Raw genomic sequence first — 20,351 nt, 5'->3', positions numbered from 1 at the left:
TAGGAGCCTGTGTGTGCATGTGTGTGACAGAGAGAGAAAGTGAAAAGGGGGAGATTCCCTGTGTGTGTGGGTGTGTGTGTTTTAACACAGTGCACAGTACTTTGGGTAAAAGTCCTGATGATCAAACACTCTCCCTCTTCACACACACAGAGCACTGCCTTAGTAATAGCCTGAAGGTGAGGCTGAAGGTTGAGATGCAACACACAGCAGTCCTGTCTGAGAGGGCACATCCATCACATAGACAGCTTAAACTCAATGCCTGTGTATGTATGTGTGTGTGATATCACAAGTTAGTTAGTTGGGTAATAGGGTGATTCTGTTAGAGCGACCCAAGCCAAGCAACAAGGTGAATGAATGACAGGGTATTATATTGGTTGTCAACGTGGGGCGGTGGATAAACGTCAGAATCAAAATGAAGACATGGACAGACTGACAAAAGGAGGGAGACACGGCTGCCAAGAAGAAATGTCTGGGTGTCCGTTTGCAGCAGTCGGTTTTGTGCACAACACAAAAAGAACAATATTTCCGCACAGTTCTCATATACACTAGTACAACAGCAAGAGATGGGTATTTCAAAGTGTACACAGAGCCAGGGGAGAAAAAACACTCACCTATGCACAACGCTGCAGAAAAACAGTTGTCAACTCCAACTTTGTGATGAATGGCTTTTCTTCCACTCTCCTTCTGATTTGTCATGTTTCAGTAACCAGGAGGCATTGCTTTCATCTGTGAAAGGTACAAAACAGAAGGAGGAAGGATGGTGACATCAGGCAATGTGATGTATAGTCTCTGTTAAGGACCTGGATTTTGTTTATCATTTAGTTTTGAATTATTAAGTAGCATCAAGAAATCAATCAAATAAGCAGCCAATCGGTCTGTCGTCCAAAGAGAAACAGATGAAAAGAGGACCGAGCAGAGCGAAACTTGAGGGAGGTTTTGAAGAATTTCAGGTTTAGGACTGTGCATTAAGAATTTATGGGATCTAAGTGATGCTGGTTTGAGATTACAGCAGGGGTGGGGTTCATTCAGCTGTAGAGTGATACTGGCGCTTGGCAGCGAGGAAACTGCTGAGTTGTGTGTACCATTTCACAGTGGGGAGTATTTCTCAGATATACACACACAAGAGGAGAAAGTTGAAGCAAACCAGTGGGGGGCAGAAAAAATATTTGGTATATAAAAATTCTACCTTCAGGTAACAAGAGCACCTTTGAAAGTGGGTCAAACTGAGTAGCATACCAATTATGAGATTTAACATGAAACCTGTCAGTGACATTTTTTTTGTTTTGTTTGATACATCTGGTCACACATGGCAACTTCAGCTGTCTGTCTTTAAACTTCTTATTTTTCTCTGTACGTCTATTACTGTGTAGAAGTTATTTATAGATATGATGTCATTGTAATTCACATTCTAATTCATATTATATCAAACTGAGTGAATAAAAAACGACATACATATATTAAGAGAAAATCACTATATGGGGAATAAACTGATGTAAATTGTGGCAGAAACCTACTCTAGATGATTCATTAGATACTGAGATTACTAAACTGGTCATGCATCTGTACTGCAGCCTGCATGCGAAAGACACCGAAGCACATATGCTCACATAACATGTCTGGTTCCTTAAGCAGCGTCTGTCTGCTTCCCCAGCCCTCGAGTAATAGCAGCCATTACCGCGCCCATGCAACATGAGCGCACACTCACACATTGTCCAGCAGGTTATTACAGTGGCAGTGTAGCTTATTACCCTGCCTCGGCACCACTCAATTATTCAGCCTGAGTCTACAGGGAAACGACTTGCAGCTCAGTGTGCTACTTACAATACGCCTAAGTAGGCCAAAGAGACTGACTTAAGTATGACACAGAGACGCAACAAAAAAAATCACCAAAGTAAACCATGTAGAAATTGGCAACTGCAAGATTACATATTTTCCAAGCTGCTTTAGCAATTCGGTTCATGTGTGTGTGGCTTGTTTTCCTCGTGCTGATTTCACTTTATGGACAAAAAAAGCAAGTCATTCTAACATAATTTCTTACATTTCATGATAAAGACTGTCTTTAGGTTTGGGACTCAGTATTAGGTTTAGACATACCTGGTTGAGAAGGTTTAGGAATCCAAATGATCCCTCTTTACTCCTTGAAAGCCTATTAGGAGTAACCCTTGAAGGGCTTTTCTAAACCAAGCAGTTTCTGTTACATGTCAGGCATACTTATAGAACAAAATAGCTGGGTTTGCATTAGATGTTAGTTAAAAAGAATGGTCTAATTGTCATCAAACAACATCTATATCTGCCGTTAAGGGCACAGGGGAGGCAGTCAAATATCATCTCCTTATGAGGGAAAGAGTTAAACAACAACATGACACAAATCTCACATCACATTTTTGCCACATTTGACCTTCAGGATGGAAGTAGTACTAAAACTGGAATATCCCCTGTCAAACAACTATGTCAGACTGATTATATTCACACAAACCACAGAGGTCGATACAACCTTGTTTCATTCGTCCAAAGTTTATTAAATATTTTTACAATCTCGTGGAGAAATATAGAGATGAGAGAACGGGGGCATAGGGGGGGAAGAGAAAAGAGGGAGCAGATCTATTTTAGAGTAAGCTTAAGCAGAGCTGTGTTGAAATAGAAGCCCTGACCGACCAAGCCATGATCTGGGGACTTATTAAAGACTCTTATTAAAAGTTAAGGAAGGCCCTAAGAACCTTACAATAAGCGAGGGGGTGAGTGAATCACACAGTGAAGGGGATGATGCGTGTGGCAGGGAAAGGATTGTGTTTAAGCGCTTTCCATTGCTCTCTCTATTCCTTCCTTTCCTTTTTCAGTCTCACACACACACACACACACACACACACACAAACCCCAAGACCCTCTTTCTTCCCACTCATCTGCAGTGAATCCTCCTCACTCTCCAACCAGGTCAGCTATATAAAGTCCACAGTTTTAGCCTAATTTCTGACAGCCTGAAGACTTTATACAAACACAATGCGAACACACAAAAGCAGTTGCGTGTGCATGTGCAATTGCTGGTTATAGATCTGGGAGCAAATCCTTTTTCCTGTACTGTTTGGCAGTGTGCAGCACAGTCATTGAGCATAACACAGCCCTGATGCAAGCTGATTTCGTTTGGTGCAGTCCTGTGTAACTGCAGCCTGTCCCGTAGAGAGTAGAGGGAGTGCTGTACCACCTGCTTATTGATCAGCTAAAAGATACGGCCTACAGAGTTAAACATCAAATGCCAAAGGAGGTGTTGGTGTTGAGCTGACTTTCTACCTCCCCTGGAACCGAGGGGATGTGGCTCAAAGACCAGAGAGTGAGCGATAACCTTAAACAACGGGTGACAATAAAGAAAAAGTAGCATATATGTGTGCTTATTAAGTCTTTCTCTTTCCCTTCTGTTTAAATACTACCCATCTACCTATTGTCAGTGCTTTGTCCTTCAAACCAAAGGAGGCAGGAAGTATAATGGAAACCATAGCAACGAGACAGCACTGCTTAGCGTGAGCGAGGATGGATGAACCTATGGATAGATGGGTTTTCTGAGAGGACAGCTGAAGGGGAAGTGAACTGAGAATATATGCTGAAAAAAATAATATGATTCTCAACACTGGTTTTCCACACCCTCCCCCTTACACATATGTCTGAATAACACAGATGTACATTTACAGACACACACTTCAGCATACACCGTGTGTGGAACTTCACTTTCTTGGCAGATCTGCAGGACTTTGAGGCATAATGTGAGCCGGTGCTTTGGTTTAATAAGGGCTCTGTGGGGGTTTTCTTCACAATTTCCAAGTCTCAGCTATCAAAGTTACTCATTAAACATATACAGCCCACGGAACTAAGCTGGACTCAAACCAACAGAAAGCACACAGTTATTCCCAGTCACAGAGGTTTTGGCACTAAGTCTGTTTTATGAACCTTAGCTAAAAGCTTGCAGTGGCTTACAATGTTAAGCTAGTTTCCCCCCTGAGCACCAAGCTGGAATTATAATGTCAAATTTAAAACAAATGTCACTAAAAACAAACATACAAGGATTAATGTGAATTTATTCTAATTTATTCCAGACTTAATCCCTCATAATATCCCTCTTAAGTAGCTGTAAGCAGACAAATGCACACAAGCTCACACGGGCAGTAATACCTGAGTCAGGCCTCTTTTCCAAAGTAGCCATCACTAGGAGTAGACAGATAGCATGTCTTTCTTGTTCATTCTGTCAGGTGATACTATGCATTCACATTCATTGTAAAGCCAGAAAACAACTTTGAGAGCATCTTTACCCTAGAAACTCTAACATGCAGCATGTTTTAGCCAAACAAAATCATGTAGTGGCAGGCTTCAGCATGTGGTATCTTAAATTTTTTTTGCCTTCATAAATGTTAATCTGCTGGAGGTTTACCATGTTTATAGGACAATTAACAGCATGTTTAGCTAAATGCATTAGCCAACTGTTTATTTTAACCAAGGCTTTTTTAGAAGACAATTCTTAAAATGTTGCCTCTTTTCGCCAAACTGAATTAAAATTAATTTTTCCTTATGTATTATTTTATTACAAACATGAATAATTATTTTCCTTAAGTTAAAATAACCATCTTACCTTTGGCTAGCTTGTAACTCTCCACGGCTCCAGCTGAATGTGCACAGTGCTGCAACCTTATGGTAAAAGAAGGAAATTATCCCAACTGTGCTTCTGAAAAACATTTTTAGCAACTAACTGACTATATTAACTAATAATGGGCGCAACTAATGCTGTAATTGTAGTAAAAACAGAGCCGGAGACCTACAGTAAACTCAGGTGGTTTCTCTTTGACTGATTAGATAAAGTCCCAGTTAAAATCTCCCTGCATTTCTTGTTGCCCTTGTTAGCCATCATTATTATCTGAACTTTATAAATGCTGTAAATTAATGGCCTTTTGGTAAACAGCGTCAATGTTATGAGTAACACGTGAGTAACATTAATACAGAACCCTGACTAAGAGTCAAGGCCTGTTAGAGTAATTATGGCCCATGGGTACCAGCATGTATTGTTGTACAGTTCATATTTTAGGTGGACTTATTCAAATACATTATTCAATTCATCACCATTGGAGACAGTATTAATATTACAGGAAACTGTTCAGAATCAATGATTACATTATAATTTTTGTACCGTCATATTATTACTGTACCTTTATGTATTGTACTGTGTACTATAAAAAAACATGTATTGAGAGGCTCAGAGATTTGGGAGTTCACCATATGAAAACTTTCCCTAAAAGCTGTGTTGAAGGTGTTCTCCTGAAGTGGAAGTCATCAAAACACACCTGCTGGGTTTTCCAATTGTAGCTTACTTTAGGTCTAAATGCACAACTGCTCCGTCACAGTTTCTTGAATTTGGCTGACACTGTCTGACAGTGTTTTGGTCTGAATCCTACTCCCCCATGTTGTTTTGATGGATTCACAGGGATCACAGAGGAGGTGAGAGGAAGTATACAATGCACTACTGCACTGACGGACACAGATATGGAAAAGAGTACTTTGGTTTTTCCTTTGATTTATACCAGTGGACCAAACATTTCTCTATTGAGAGATGGACACCAAAATATTCAGACTGTGCCTTCAAACTCATTACAAAAATAGCAAGTATTAAAGAAGGAAAATGTAGTATTTTGCATTCACAGCTAAGTTTCAAACCTTTTTTTCAGTATTATTATTTTTCATTGCCCGCCCACAAATGGACAAAACTGATTCATGCTATTTATTTTTCCCATTTCCCATGAAACAAAGTTGTACATTTACCCTAAGTTGTGACTTGATGCACTCCACCAGTGAACGCAACTAGTGTCAAAGCAGCTGAGGAAGACTGATTTAAACAATTTCATCTCATGTCATTTCCACATCCTCTAGTCTCCCTCTGCTTCTGCAATCTTCCTTCCATCGTTCCATTCATTAAACTGGCCCCTCTCCTTGTTGAAAGACTGACAAGAAAGCTGGTTATTCAAATTTAAATCAACACTGACAGAGAAGCAGATGTAAAAGGAGAGAGGGGGGTAAAGAGAGCTACAAAGCTTGTAACCTGACGTTGTTAGTATTAATGTGATTCCACCGCAAGGGTTGGGATCGATGCAGTCAGATGAGGGACTGTGTTAACATCCTAATCTCTAATAGCATCAGAGCAGCCAGACTATAAAAACCTCCACCAGTTCAGCTATGCACACACACACGCACACAAGCATAGATCAAGATGATAAGACAGACTGAGGGGACACAAGGAGCCATTAGAGGAATACCTGCATTGTGTGCTGAAAGAGCATACCCAGATAGCCCTGATGACCCCATACATGTTCTTCACTGCTGTTCACAAAGAAGCTCAGCTCACTGGAACCCACAGCCCAAAGAGCATGTAAAAAAACATCAGATTGATTCATTCAGCTACAGTTTTTACTGTGTTATTTTAAGAAGTATCTGGAATCGAATATTTCAGCTGTTCTGTGTGAGCAATGCAGATATGAGCTTCACATATACAGCACTCTGCAAAAGTTTTCATTTACTTAAGTTTTGCTTCCAAGGAGTCAATTATCATCTTTTATCTTTTAAAGAGGTCTTCAACAATAGTTCTCCAGCCACTTAACACTGATCACTAATCATTCAGGCATAAAAAAGACACCTAACTCAAAGGACAACCCAGTCATGTGTCTACGCATAATAGACAACTTAGCAACTGATTTTGTCACAAAAACACATTATTTTTTTCTCATTTCTTTAGTTGAATCTATGAGAAATAACAGAGATAACACAGTTTGACAGGCATAAAATAGTATTTTTGCACCAAGAAAGTGATTCCCAAAGTGCTATAGGTGAAAAACTTGGCAAATCTCAGCATGGTGTGCAAATTTGAAACCAGGCAAATATAGGTCATAAAGAAAGAAGTAGTAGGCCTTAAAAAAATCTGCAGCATACAAATAGTATCTGAAAGTCATATTCTTAGAATAAGAAATCCAACAAAGACTTGGCATGGGACCTGAGAGATGCATCTGGTCATTCAGTTCATACTTTTTACTCTTCACCAAAAGCTCATCAGAAATGGTTGTAGTGGAAGGATGGCTGTCAAGAAGCCAAGAAAGGATTTTCAATGAAAGCCAACAGGGAGAAAAGGCTGGTTTGCAAAATTACACAAGGACAAGAACTGGACAGAAAATCAGTAAAATCAGTTCTGAGGGAGTGAGGAATCCCAATTTGAAATGTTAACTTAAAATCATCAGTATGTATGGAGACGGTCCAGAGAGTATCTAAGTAATAAAATAGAGAAGAGGCTCTGCCATAGTTTGCATCTTAGGGGACTTTGTCAAAACTGATGGAATTATGAATGTAGAATAGTACTGTCAGATTCAGGATATAACACCGTATGGAAAGTGTCCAAGTGGCAACGGCATGACAGCTTTTCAACATGACAATGATCCCAAACTCATTGGCAATCCAGGAAAAGTATACCTGGATGGAAAAAAACACAATGGACTATTATCAGTCATTGACTGGCCTCCACAAACCCAACGATCTCGACATTAATATAGCAGAAAACAGCCAAAGACGAGCTTTGAATGCCCTTTAAGAATAAGAAGCCTGGAGAACTATTGCTGAAGACTACTTAAAAAAATTACAAGAAATCTTGCCTAAGAGAGTTCAGGCTTTGTTGATGAATTATAGTGATCATACCAAATATTGTCCGCACTATCTTTTTGCTACTTTCTGTTTACATTTATGTTTGCAGATGTTTCAATAAATCACTCTACCTATTTCCCACTTTCATAGCAAAGTATAAAGAAATGAGAGGTGACTTTTGCACAGTAGTGCAACTCATAATGAAGCTGCACTAGACAAAATTTGTATGTGGGAGAAAAAAGATTGTCATCAACCTACTTAAACAACTCCAGGCTGAGAAAGAACAACTCTTGCCTTTCTAAGCAACATGGTTTTGCCCTATTTGCTAAAAATAAAATGTTGGTGGCAGACATATTCAGAGAAGAGAGAAAGGCACATAAAGTGACAATTTTAAACTGGGAATGAAACACAAAAAATCCTAATAGCACCATAATCATGTCATCCCAAAGTGAAAGATGAACTGATTAACTCTCACTGATATTTAGAGCTGTATAGTAAATACACAAATAGTTTATATAGTTCATACTTGTGGCTTCTCCTGTAATATGCTCAGATTGCATAACTACAGAAAGCATATGAGGAGTTTAAAATAGCTACTCCTTTTGCTAAGATTACATTCAGCCCAACACTCTGCATGCCACACGGCCCAAAAGAGAGTTGGAAAAGCCTTGGGCTATTCAAACCCATTTCCAAAACTCCTGGGACACTAGGTAAACAAAGTAAAAAGAAAATAGAATCATTTGAAAATCAACATCCCACAACCAATTAGGTCAATTGGCAACAAGTCAGCAACAAGACGAGTCTTTAGAGTATAAAAGGAGCCTTCTATGAATAAAGATAGCAAGGTTTTCAACACTCTGTGAAAGACTGCAGGGAACACATTAAGAATTATGGTTTTTAGCATAAAAATGCAACAAATTAAGAAAAAGATCGAGTTTTAAAAAGTCAGGATCTGTGAAGTCTGTGACATCAAGAGGCTAGACAGTGCCGCTTCAGCCTAAACGGTGCTGCTAGCTCACCAATGTCTTCTTTAGGGAAGACCTTGCTTTTTTTCAGCAATCCACATTCTGCATATAACACAACAGCACTGCTCTGCATTAAGAGTCTGAGCTATAAATGGGCCCACAGAAAATATGCAGCATACAAATTACAAAAAAGCACTATTTTCAAATAACAAATTTAGGTTTTAGGTGATTTAAAAACTGCCACATTCTGTTTTTATTACATTTTTACAATGTCTAGCACTTTTTTTTAATGGCTCATGTCGACAATAACAAAATATTTTAAAAAGCGGTCTTTACTTTTCTATGAGCCTCATTGCTGTAAAACATTCCAAATCTAATTCTGACTCATTAGTAAGCCTCTGGGGTGCTTCTGTCTCATACTGCAGACACAACCTCTGAGACTTGAATGTGTGCATGTTTGAGACAGCGTCTTTAATTACCCAGGTAACACATCCAGATGCTCCATCACTCTGGCAATGGCAGTGATTAAAAGGAGTAAAATATTCATTTCAATCAGACACCCACATGCCACATGTATAATTAATGTGCAGCGGAAGGACGCAGCAACTTTTACACCAGCGACACACATACACACGCCTTTCCATCACCATATTCCCTCTGCACATAACAGCCAGCTGCTGCATTTGTGTGTCTGTCTTTGTCGGGGCGGATCCAAGAAATGGAACCGTGGATGAGCCACTTCGAGCAATACTCCACAGGGAGGTCAAAGGTTAGCCAGACTGCATTCTGGGACATCATTCAGCCACCTACACAGCAGATGTGTTGTGTTGCTCTTTCACTGCCTTTACTCTCTCTGGGAGTGTTTTTGTTGGGAAAACAGCATCTTTAGTTTGCCACTTATCAAGCATTCAGCTTTCTGTGGTGTGGGTGTGCTGCCTTCACTGCTCCTTCTTCTACTTTTCAACAGTTCTGTGTTTATGTCAATACCTCAAAATACCTGTGAGCGGTTTGCAGAGGTCTCAGAAGCTGTCTGATGTCTCTAGTGGGTGGAAGACTATACAAACTCAAAACAATATGAGACTTAAGGTGAATTTACAGACATAAAGTAGACATTTGATTTTGAACTTAGTTTGTGGAAAAGATCTTATCTGCTCAAGGCTGCGCATGCGAACAGAGAAACCACATCGAACAGGACTTTCCCATGCAGGATTCGTGCTGCATGTTAAAAATTAAACATCTGATTTGCATGTAAATCACCCCAAAAGATTCTCTCTTTCACACACTTGAAATGAAATCTTTTCTTTTCTCCTGTCAATCCCCATGGTTCCAGTTTGTTTTCTATTTCTGTCCTTTCAATCCATCTGACTGCTGTCTCTTTGTTTCCCTTGATTAAGCCCTCTGTCGAAGTATTGTTTAGACTCCAGCAGTAGGCTACAATTACTCAGCGCAGTGTGTGTATTGTATCACGCTCATTACAATTACCTCTGGGTGTGAGTGTGTCATCTGTTGCCTGCTCATGTTCCAATTTCTCTGCGAGTGGGGAGGAAGCTGCATCCAGCTGCCACAGTGTGCATGCAACAATATGACCCTGAAATAGATTATCTACATTATAATGAATGGGACCTGTGTATTCAAAAGTCCATAAAAAGGTCAAAATTGCCAAAAGAGACAACTTGTGTTCAGCAGCAGATAGTGAAAAGGCCCATACTCCAAAGCTGTTTAATACACATAATTTACACAAAATTGATCTCGTATTCAAGAAGCTACAACTTGTAGCAGTTGGCAGACATTACAAAAGAGCTGGGATGAGGCTGACTGGTGGATATTCTAGTAGCTTCCATTTGATTACAACTGGCTTTGCATAATGTGGTCAATGAGATTTCAAAACTTTACATCTCTCTGATCAGCTGTGAACAGACAGCAAGGATATTCCCCAGGAGCCAAGCATCAATAAGTAAACCGCTGCCGCCACACGCACACATGAACACTTCAAAAGAAACTCATCTTTCACCCCAGAATCTAATTGGTTGGTGTGACGATGCGAGGCGTTTGATGTTCCCTTACGTAATGTCACACAGGCAGATAATTTTACGCACATCCATATTACATTTGTTTTTTTTTGCTGTATGCGCCCCTTTGATCGATGTCAATTAACAGATTTTAAAATAAAGGAGAAAAAAAGAAGAGATATCAAAGTTTGAATTTTATTCGCTAGTCACCTGCAAACAGAATACATATCCGCTGAGTTATGAATGTGCAAAAACCAATATGTGCTTTTCATTGGCTTGTTATGGACTGACCACTTACTCTAAAGGAGACACCAACCCTAATATAGACCTACCCTGTGTTTTACCCTGTAAGAGAAAGCCTCCACAGCAGGTGTAAGACTCCCAACTGTTGTTTTTGAAGGCTAGTTCGGGTTCGGTGCCTAAAAAGCGTGACACAAATGAAATAATTTACCTCCCCACCCAAAAAAAACATAGTAGTATCATTTTTGATTTCACAGTGTAACCAAGTGTACCATTTCGTCTCCGCGCGCGCACACACACACACACACACATAAAACATTACCAAGATTTGAACCATAACTGCCCTCCCCTCTTCACAGTATGTCTTCTCCCGCAGGCTGTTGTTGTAAATATGAATGTTTTCTCAGTCAACTTGCCTTGTTAAATAAGATTTTACAAAATCCCATGAAAGATTTCTCAAAGCTTGACGGCTGATATTGGCATTCCCGTGCAGAGCGCTGTGTTTTAAAACCTGCAAACAACCCAGCATAAATTTACACCATTAAGTCCCCCGGGCTAGAAAACAGATAAAGTGCTGTGCGTGTGGCATGAGAATGCAGTAGTCATAATGAGAATGTAGATGTCCTCTGGATGCCATGGATGCTGCCTCCAACAAGCACACGTAAGTGCTTACTCTCGTCTGTTGCCGTGTGTCAATGAATAATGCACATATTAATCTGGCAATGTATGGAAGCTAATTAATTCAGTATTTTCCTATTCAAGGTTATCTAATTAATGTGGTATCTTTGTAGTCATTAGGCATGGATAAAATTCTTGATTTATCTTCGTCAGCCTTTTACCTCAATTTTCTACTGATTTATATAATGACCCGCAGTCACTTCCTTTGTAAAACAACCGCCAGCTCCACCCTCGATTGTGGTGGTATCTGCAGTCTCTGCAATGGTGGGTGAGAATTTAACCCTTTTAGCACCTACGCACTCAGGTGCATTTTTTTCAATTTAATAGACAATAAGAGAAAGGTTGCTAGCTGCAGTTCATACTCCACTATAGTCAGTCAAGTTTATTCAAGCAAGTTGGTGATGATTTAACACCCCTGTCAGCTGGTGCTCTGCAATACGTGCTGGGATCCCTCCTCTGCAGCAGTAGCAGTGGCACGGGCTGCCATAACTCTCTCTGGAATTGCAGCTGGGACCGGGCCTTTGCTTAAATGATCTGCATCTGGGGAAGAAGGAAGTGCAGTTTGGGCAATGAATGCTGCAGGCAGTCTTGTGGGGACTGAGGTGGGGCTGTGGGTCAACACAGGTTTGTCTCCCCTCTCTGGCCCTTCACTCCCTGGTGTTTTTCAGCAACACACGGACGCTCTTGGAGAAAACATCACGAGGATCAGTAGCAGGCAGAGCAGGACAGACGCATCTTTCCCTCAGCTCCAGAGCCTGAACAGATATAAAGCAAAAGGACAGACACACAAACACTTTAAGCAAAACAAAACAAGATTAACCAGGGCTGGTGAAAACTCTATGTACAAACTAAAATGCTAGCTTACGTGCAGGCACATTAAACGTAATTCATGCAAAGTCACATTTATAGTTACCATCTGACACCTTTCAAACAGTCATGTGCCCTCCTGCTTGTCAAAAGCTCAAAAGCTACAGCAGAGTCACATTTTTAAAGCCTCCTTTGGACTTAAGTTTTGTCTTAGTTTTTCTAAATCTGACAAGTGGAGGATCTGACTTGAGCGACTTTTAAATTATGCCCTAAAGCATACCTGTTTTAATGTCTACTTTACTCTTAATGGGATCTTAATTAACTGAACGAACCTCGTGCTATGCTAAATCAGTCTTAAAACTAGCAATTAAGACCAAAAACTCATGAGGAAAGTGTTTACTGAGGAGTAGCATCGTTTCCTCATAGACTTCTTTTCACAAACAGATGTACTGCCCACTACTGGCCATTTGAAAGAATGCAGTTTTGATGCACTTCTGCACTGACTTGGAAGCCACGTCCATCTTTTATATACATTCTATGGTTTTATAGAGAAACAGAAAATTATAAAAGTGTCTCTGAGTAAAAGACATGGAAGCAGCTATTGTAGGCCAACATTAGCATGAAAGAGCCATGTAACTAGCTTGGCTAAAATGGTTATGGTTAAAAATATTCCAGTATGTGACGGAGCTAATGGAAACTTCAATCACACCCCGGCCGATAAATATATTCTCTCCGTCTGTCTCACACACCTACGCACATCCCAAGTCATTAATCTCTCACTTAGCATCACCTACAAGACTGAGCACATACGTGTACTTCCCACTCAACAGGCTCTCCCTCTCATGTTACCGGTGGACTTGATGTGCTGTGCTTAAGGATGATGAGCGCGCTCGTGGAGGTGGAGTGCCCCCACAAGAGTCGGGTTAGGTGGCTTGAGGCTGTCACCCTTTGCAAGGTTAAAAACATCACATTATGCATCGCTTTCACCAGACTGAGCTCGGCTGTTAACTGACTCATGCATGCTGCTATGCTGGATCGAACAGTTAACACAAACCTCATTAAAGCTTGTTTCAGCGAAAGTTATGTTCAGACATTTATTGTAATCTGAAGGTACCAGAAACCGAGTCTTCTCAGCACCACACACACACACAAAGCAGGGCAATTAATCCCCAAACAACAGTCTTCATCACTTCACTGCCTGTGGCTACAGCCTGGTCTCGACAACAACTGCTGCTAGAGGTCAATCTACCTCACAGGGATACGACCGGGTGCACGAGCACATACACAGAACATGCACATATTCAACGACATAGGCACCTGATGGACAATTAGTGGTTTACCCATCTGTTCGTCTTTGTGCTTGGAGCATCTGACAGTGCTCCAACAGTCCAAATAACAGTCAAGGTTAACCTCACTGCTGTCTAATACATAGATTATTAATCCACCTTTCTGCTAACACTTACACGCACAGAAAAAGTTGTGAGGACTGTGGATGCTGACAGTCCTCACAACTGAAACTGCTGTCTTAACTGGTTGTTGATTTCCTTATAGACTTAAGATACCATTGATTGGCTGGTCACACTGCCAACACTGAGCTGCTAATGTGGGGCTGTTTTCTTTCAGGCACTCAACTCAAATCCTTCAAGACATTCAGCTAAGCAGACATCCAGGCCCTGGCACAGCAAAATGTTTTTGCTGTCTTCCTAAAACCCCACGTTTCTCCTTCCTTTCTGCCCTCCTCTCCATGTCTGCAGGTGGATTTATATCTCTCCAGACGCTTCATTAGTTCCATTAAGAATCTTTCCAACAGCTCCTAAAGCTACACTGTTTCTCCTGAAAAACAGAAAGGAGTAGGGCTGTGTCCCCACACAGGCCTCACAGATTTCTTCACTTCAAAGTTGGGACAAACATATGACTAAGAACCGACACAACAGTTTAGGGGGAAACAATCTAAGGAAAAAATACTGCGTGTGTCTATACCTCTGGTATGAGACGGTCCAGCTGAGCGACTCTGTTCCTGTGTGATGGGTGTGTGGACAGCCATTCAGGCAAGGTGGGCTCTCCTGATAGTTGGTCTCTGAGTTCCATCTGCTGCCAGAATACAGGTCCTGCTCGCACATCGGCACATGCCTGTAAACAATACACACACCTCAGAAACACACACAAGAAGTGGCATCCCACTGTTTTGTGCCGAGATAAAAATCTTCACTTTAGTTTCCTTTGACAACAGTGCCCCCTAGTGTCCTGTGGACAGATTGTATGATTGGGGAGCATTAGAGGAAACTGAATGAGGTTAAAATAAAGAACAGCTTATAAAGAGTAAAAACATTTTAAAATTAGTCCTTAATTTTTCTTTCAATCTCAAGCTCCAAAAAGCTGGATTTAACACTTTTCCTCGAGTCATTAGCCTGGTTGCATGTTTTTAACCCTAAAAATATCATCGGAGTGAATGCAACCGACGAAAAAACACAGGTGAAAACACAAAAGAAGGCACCGCTTGAGCCAGATAAATGGTGACCAAATTGGTGACAGTGATACCTTAGCAGCCAATTGCAATCCGACTTGATCTGCCTCAGCCTCCAGTTTCCGACTGAAAGGGCGTTGAAACAGCAGCTAGAAAAGAAAAAAGCAGATTTCTGTGTAGGTGTGTAAAAACTACAAGATTATTGTACATTTTTATCTTCCAGTCATTTTTTTAAACTGCTGTAACTTTAATACTTCATATATATTTTCAGATAATGAATATTAATTCCTCACCTCTCTAAGCTTGCCCTGTACCCAGTGTCCCAGCATTGACAGGCTGTCATGAGGACACATGGCCCAGATGGCTATCAGGAGAACAACAGACAGGAGCTCCAGGACATGCGACACACTGGCCTGTTCTGCCTGTGGAGGCAGTGAGGGCGAAGGAAAAGAAAAGGAAGGAAGGAGGATAAAAGAGAAAAATATAAGAACAGAAAAATAGAGGTAAAAAGTTTTGGGGAGGTGATTGAGGCTGTTGAAACATATTGATTGTTCCCATCTATTTTAGTGGAACATTTACGCTGTAACAGATTTAGAGGTTTTAACAGCCAATCCAATAGAGCACACCTACTGGGTAATACCAAGCCCATCGATGCTCATTCCCTTCATCTAATTAAAATCTCCTTCAAGCATTTCCTCTGAGGACGTTTAAAGTCTTGAAATACCCACAACTTCATTAGACACTTTTTTAGAACAAGAAGAATGGGCTTTAAAGCTGGAGAGAGAAAAAAAAGACAGCCATCTGCGGAGAATTAATAAAGCACAGCAGTGCCTGAGGTCACTTTGGTCATCACAGCACCGGCAGGATTAGTGACTGTTTGGATGTGATTGTCACCGAGTCTTTTATCAACGGCTGATGCAACAAGACTGCAACAGATGCCACTTCAGCTGATATGATACTTCCGAGACAGAGCAGAAGTGATGAATAGTCAGGAGATCTCAGTGTATAATGCAGTATATTCTGCACCTGTAGGGGGTCCACATGCATATTTTACAGTGCTGTGTGGAACCTCCAAGACTGTGCCAAGGGCTGATAAATGACTAAAGTTTGTTCTTGAGCAATATTTGCACTTTAAGTGTTTTCAGTGACTCATTCACTGCAACATCTGCTGCTGATCAGCTAAGCCTATTAGATGTCAGCATACTGCACAGGTCTTTGTGCACTGCAGCACTTGAGCCTCAGAAGCTAAACAGGTGTGAGGTTTGCTGCACTCAACTGAGTGCTTGTCTGTTACGGAAGAGTATGCACTCAATGCATGAGAGAAAACATACAATCAAGGAATTTGTTTCTGTTAATAATACCAGTGGCAGGCGTAATTCTTTGCCTATTGTATAACTCCACTTATAATAAATAGTTCCAACATCATTTTAACAATCAAAATAAATGCTTTTTAAGGTCCATTTAGGACTTCAAGAAATAAGAATTAAGATCCAATAATGTCAAAATTATGCACTATTTTTAGGCTTTTATACACAAGCCATTTTCAACAATGCAACAATCCATACAACCCAGTACTTCACATTATGTTCTTTCCCACACATACCAGGCTTAAACAAACCATTTCCAACGTTAATACCTTCACCAGATATTGGGGAAATATGAAATATTTTAAGGTCTTATTTTTCTTGAATTCAATTTCAGAGTTTAAGACTTTTTAATGATCCAGAGAAACCCTGTATTAATTGTAAAAAATAAACCTATTCACTCTCAAGGTCAAGTCTTAAGGTAAATTTATGATGTGGAGTACAAACTATGCTATAACAGCAAACAGTCCGTGGAGGGTTATGTACTTACAGCGTGTCCCAGTAAGGCATGAGCCATCTCGTGTCCCAGTATAATAGTGAGCTGGTGAACATCTGCAATGGCTTCCAGCATTCCAGTAAACATGAAGACATTTCCATTCTACTCAAAGAATGGGAAATAACTTTTTAATCTTTGTAGGTGTGTAAACACTAGATTGCACCTTATAATAGTAAAATTTTTAGTGTTCAGCTTGTCTTTACTTACCGGTAGTACAAAGGCATTAACGCTGGGACTTTGCACCACATGGACAGTCCAGCTGATGTCATTCACTTCAGGGATGTCCTTGTTCCTTTGTGCCAGGTGCTGCACCACCCACTTCACCACCTGGTGACGAGGGTCAGTGACTGGAACAAGCAGCTCTGCATACTCCTCCATGTACTGAAACACAGAGATGACAACAAATATTTAAGGAAGAATTTCATTAAAAATGACATTTTTTCCATCTTGTTCCATTTAACTATTCACCTTCTTACTTGTTGACTCAATAAATCTTCTTAGGAATGTTTGTGGAATGGATATTTGTGATTTTCTCACAATGTCACATGCAACACAACGTCTCTCACCGCATCTGAAGTCAGAGCTGCCATCTCCATGTAGTTCTCTTTACTGAACACAAGAAGGCGGGTCCGTCCTGTCAGGGGGGACTCGTCAAGGTGCGTTAAGAGGAAGAGGGCTACAATCATAATAGCAACACCTGCACCCCCTGCTATTTGCCAGCGCTTCTGCCATGCATATTTGCGCAACAGCTGCTGCCGTTTGTCTGGTAAGGCCACCCACCACTTCCTTATGCTCCTGTACAAAAAGAGGGGCTTTAGTGCTGCTGTAAATCCTTATGTAGCTCAGGCAGTACGTTTAACACCTTATTCCAACAATTAGAACTAAATTAATTATCTGAAGCATGTTTAAAAAAAAATGCCTGGAGAAAAAGCCTGATGAAAGATTAGCAACCAAAGTTTCCCATAATAATGTAAGATAATAATGCAGAACAATAACCTCTTTTCTTTCCAGAGAAGCCTAACCTCAAATAAAGTGCCAAACATGCATAAATTCGGCAGGTAAATTTTGTAGTACTGCTCAAAGGCCAAAAAAAAAAAAAAGCCTGCTCTCTATTCTGCTGGAGGCAGGGAGGGGGAGACAAAATAAGACTAAATAAATACTGAAACCTCACATGCCATGTCTGCTAAATGATACCATCACAGTCACTCGGTTTCATGGATTAATTTGTACCAGTTAATTAAAACATAAAGCATGGAAACAATTTAGACAGTAATTTATTTGTTCTTATTTAAATCCAATAATTAAAACAGTTGATAAAACAATTAGGAGCGTGTTCATTATTTAAATAAACATTAAGTGTTGTTAAATGATATTATGCCTTAAAGCAAAAAGGATGCTCAATTTATCATCTGTATTAAGAGCTTTTCTATTGACACACCTTATTAAAGTCTTGCTTTTTATTTACATTCCATATTTAAAACGTTACATCTATTTGAATTTGTAGACCATTATAGACTATAGTGTCGTATTTATACTGATTAACCACTGATTACTTTTTAGGGGCGGACACATTGGTTGTGATTTTGCCCCTGTACACCACCACACTTTACTTAATATTATTTAAAAAATTAAGGTATGTTTGAAGTGCAAACTTTCAACTTTAATTCAAGTTGTTTAACAAAAGTCTTCCATTAGCTGTTTACAGCCAATTTTATCCAAGTTCCTTATTGTCAGAAGCACAAAATAGGTAGACGACATTAAAGTGTAAAATTAAAAGATGCATTCAAAAGTGGAAATCCTTTTCAAAAAGGTGTAGACCACTGGTTACAGAGATCTCTCAAACATCGTGGAGGCAATGTTATGGCACGGGCAGGTATAGCTGCCAAAAAATTACTACCGGTAATTAGAGTTTACTGATGATGTGGCCACAGATAGAACTAGCACATCTGGGGTCTAGAGGGCTATACTCTCAGCCAAAGAAGGATTTTCATCCAAGCTTCAATGGATTCACAATATTCTGCCAGCCTTTTATCGGAGACTACAGCCAAGGAGCATCACAATCAGCCAGCATGGTAGCACAGTGGTTAGCACTACTGCCTTACAGCAAGAAGCTCCTGGGTTTGAATCCACCATATGACTTGGGTCTTTCTCTCTGTACTCTAGCTCCTAACCCCAGTCTAAAGACATGCAGTTAGTGGGGTAAGGTTCATTGGAGATTACTTGGTGATGAAAAAGTCTGTGGTGTATTGGCCTGCCTCCTTGTCCCCAAATTGGACAAGGAGCTACATAACAAAATAATTGATACTGTGTAAAATTATTATTCAGAAGAGGGGGCCATGTATAAAAATGCCTGTAATTTCTAAATATTTATTGCAATTCTTTTCTGAAACCCCTTAAATAAAAGCTCAAAGACTGCATTTGAACTCTTAAATTTTTACAATCCACTGTGGTGGTGTTCAAAGCACAAACTACAAAAACTGTGTCTATCCAAAAGCTTGTGGACCTTCCTGCAAACACTATGTGTTTCCTACCTTCCCAGTATTATAGCCATAATCTTTTGCAGAGGTTTGATTATCATCCAAATGAGGGGAGCAGGCAGGGCCCTCAGGCGGGCAGAAGTGTGGAAGTAGTGTCCACATGGGGTCAGGACAGGACCACAGGGAAGAGGAGCAGTGGCTTTGGAGTAAATCTGATAACTCGTTGTCCGTCCAGTCAAAGAAGCTCTCAAGCGTACAGATGTGCTTATGGTATTTCGCCAACTGCTCTGAGGGTAAACAGCTCGTCTGCATACCCGGAGGTTCCCGATAAGATGCGACGAAAGCAAACTGAAGTGACAGCTCCTGAAAAGACTTCCGCAAAGTAGAGCCATGTTTTAATTTAATTTGATTTTTTAATGATACAGTTTTTTTTTAATTTATACGAGGACTGACCAAAAACAGTCAACGCAACGCGGTTATCTCATACTAAAGGTCAAAATAAATCCGGTAGTGACACCTGGGGAGCTGCTCTCAGCTGTCAATGTCATCGCTAGAAGTGAACGCTACGTACACGTAAATTTGGTTATTTGGGGGGGGAGTCGCGGAACTCTGAAATGCCTTCACCAGTCCAAAAGTTGGTTTTTAACACCATTACACGCTGAGCTGAAACACATTAATGCCCGGTGAGCCAAAAGGACGCGCTTTAAAATTACAAACTAGCGTTAACTGTAGTTTCTGGAACGCGCGCTCCTCCCAAATGATTCCACCTAGAAACATCCCCGTTACGAACGTTCCGCACACACAGCTCAAAGTTATATTATAAACGAGCTAAGCGTTATATTATAGAGCTGGAAGTTAACTAAATATATTTACATGTTAAGTGTGTGTCTTTTTAAAAAAAAAAAAAATCATACCCAGGCTACTGCTTTTAATCCACCATAGTTTGGAGGCAAATATTCTACTTTGTACTCAAGCACATTTATTTTCATGTTTTACTATTTAACTTTTTTTGCAGTTAAAATAACACACATCAACTAATAAATTATCCTGTTTTATTGTAGAGGTTCCCAAATCGTGTGCCAGATTAATGCCATAACTACCAATCTCAATAACTGTCAAACTTCAGACATGAACACAGGTGTGTGAAAACCGCTGATTATGTTAACTAGCTGTGTATATAAAGTATTTTTAACATTAG

The 20,351-nt window shown here is 40.2% G+C and overlaps 1 protein-coding gene and 1 long non-coding RNA gene across 2 annotated transcripts in view; both read right to left on the bottom strand.

Annotated features, from left to right (window-relative positions):
* LOC120738719 overlaps positions 1 to 4,987 on the bottom strand; it is a 99,337-nt gene extending 94,350 nt beyond the window's left edge. The window contains exons 1-2 of the long non-coding RNA XR_005697044.1: positions 4,613 to 4,987; positions 612 to 726 (exon numbers count right to left, since the gene is read on the bottom strand). This is a non-coding gene — a long non-coding RNA (uncharacterized LOC120738719). The remainder of the gene's footprint in view (positions 1 to 611; positions 727 to 4,612) is intronic.
* A 5,819-nt stretch (positions 4,988 to 10,806) lies between these two features.
* oma1 (OMA1 zinc metallopeptidase) lies at positions 10,807 to 20,036 on the bottom strand. The gene is made up of 8 exons (XM_040040346.1): positions 19,208 to 20,036; positions 17,243 to 17,471; positions 16,884 to 17,057; positions 16,671 to 16,778; positions 15,110 to 15,238; positions 14,891 to 14,965; positions 14,333 to 14,482; positions 10,807 to 12,300 (listed from the first exon to the last, which is right to left on the bottom strand). The coding sequence occupies exons 1-8, from the start codon at positions 19,543 to 19,545 to the stop codon at positions 12,193 to 12,195; spliced, it is 1,311 nt and encodes a 436-aa protein (XP_039896280.1). The 5' UTR covers positions 19,546 to 20,036; the 3' UTR covers positions 10,807 to 12,192.
* Between the last annotated feature and the right edge of the window lie 315 nt (positions 20,037 to 20,351).

The sequence above is a fragment of the Simochromis diagramma genome, unplaced genomic scaffold (genome assembly GCF_900408965.1).
Source record: "Simochromis diagramma unplaced genomic scaffold, fSimDia1.1 OVJJ01000026.1, whole genome shotgun sequence".
Taxonomy (NCBI): domain Eukaryota; kingdom Metazoa; phylum Chordata; class Actinopteri; order Cichliformes; family Cichlidae; genus Simochromis; species Simochromis diagramma.
The sequence above is the reverse complement of the archived record's forward strand: the minus strand, read 5'-3'. Positions and strand labels throughout refer to the sequence as shown.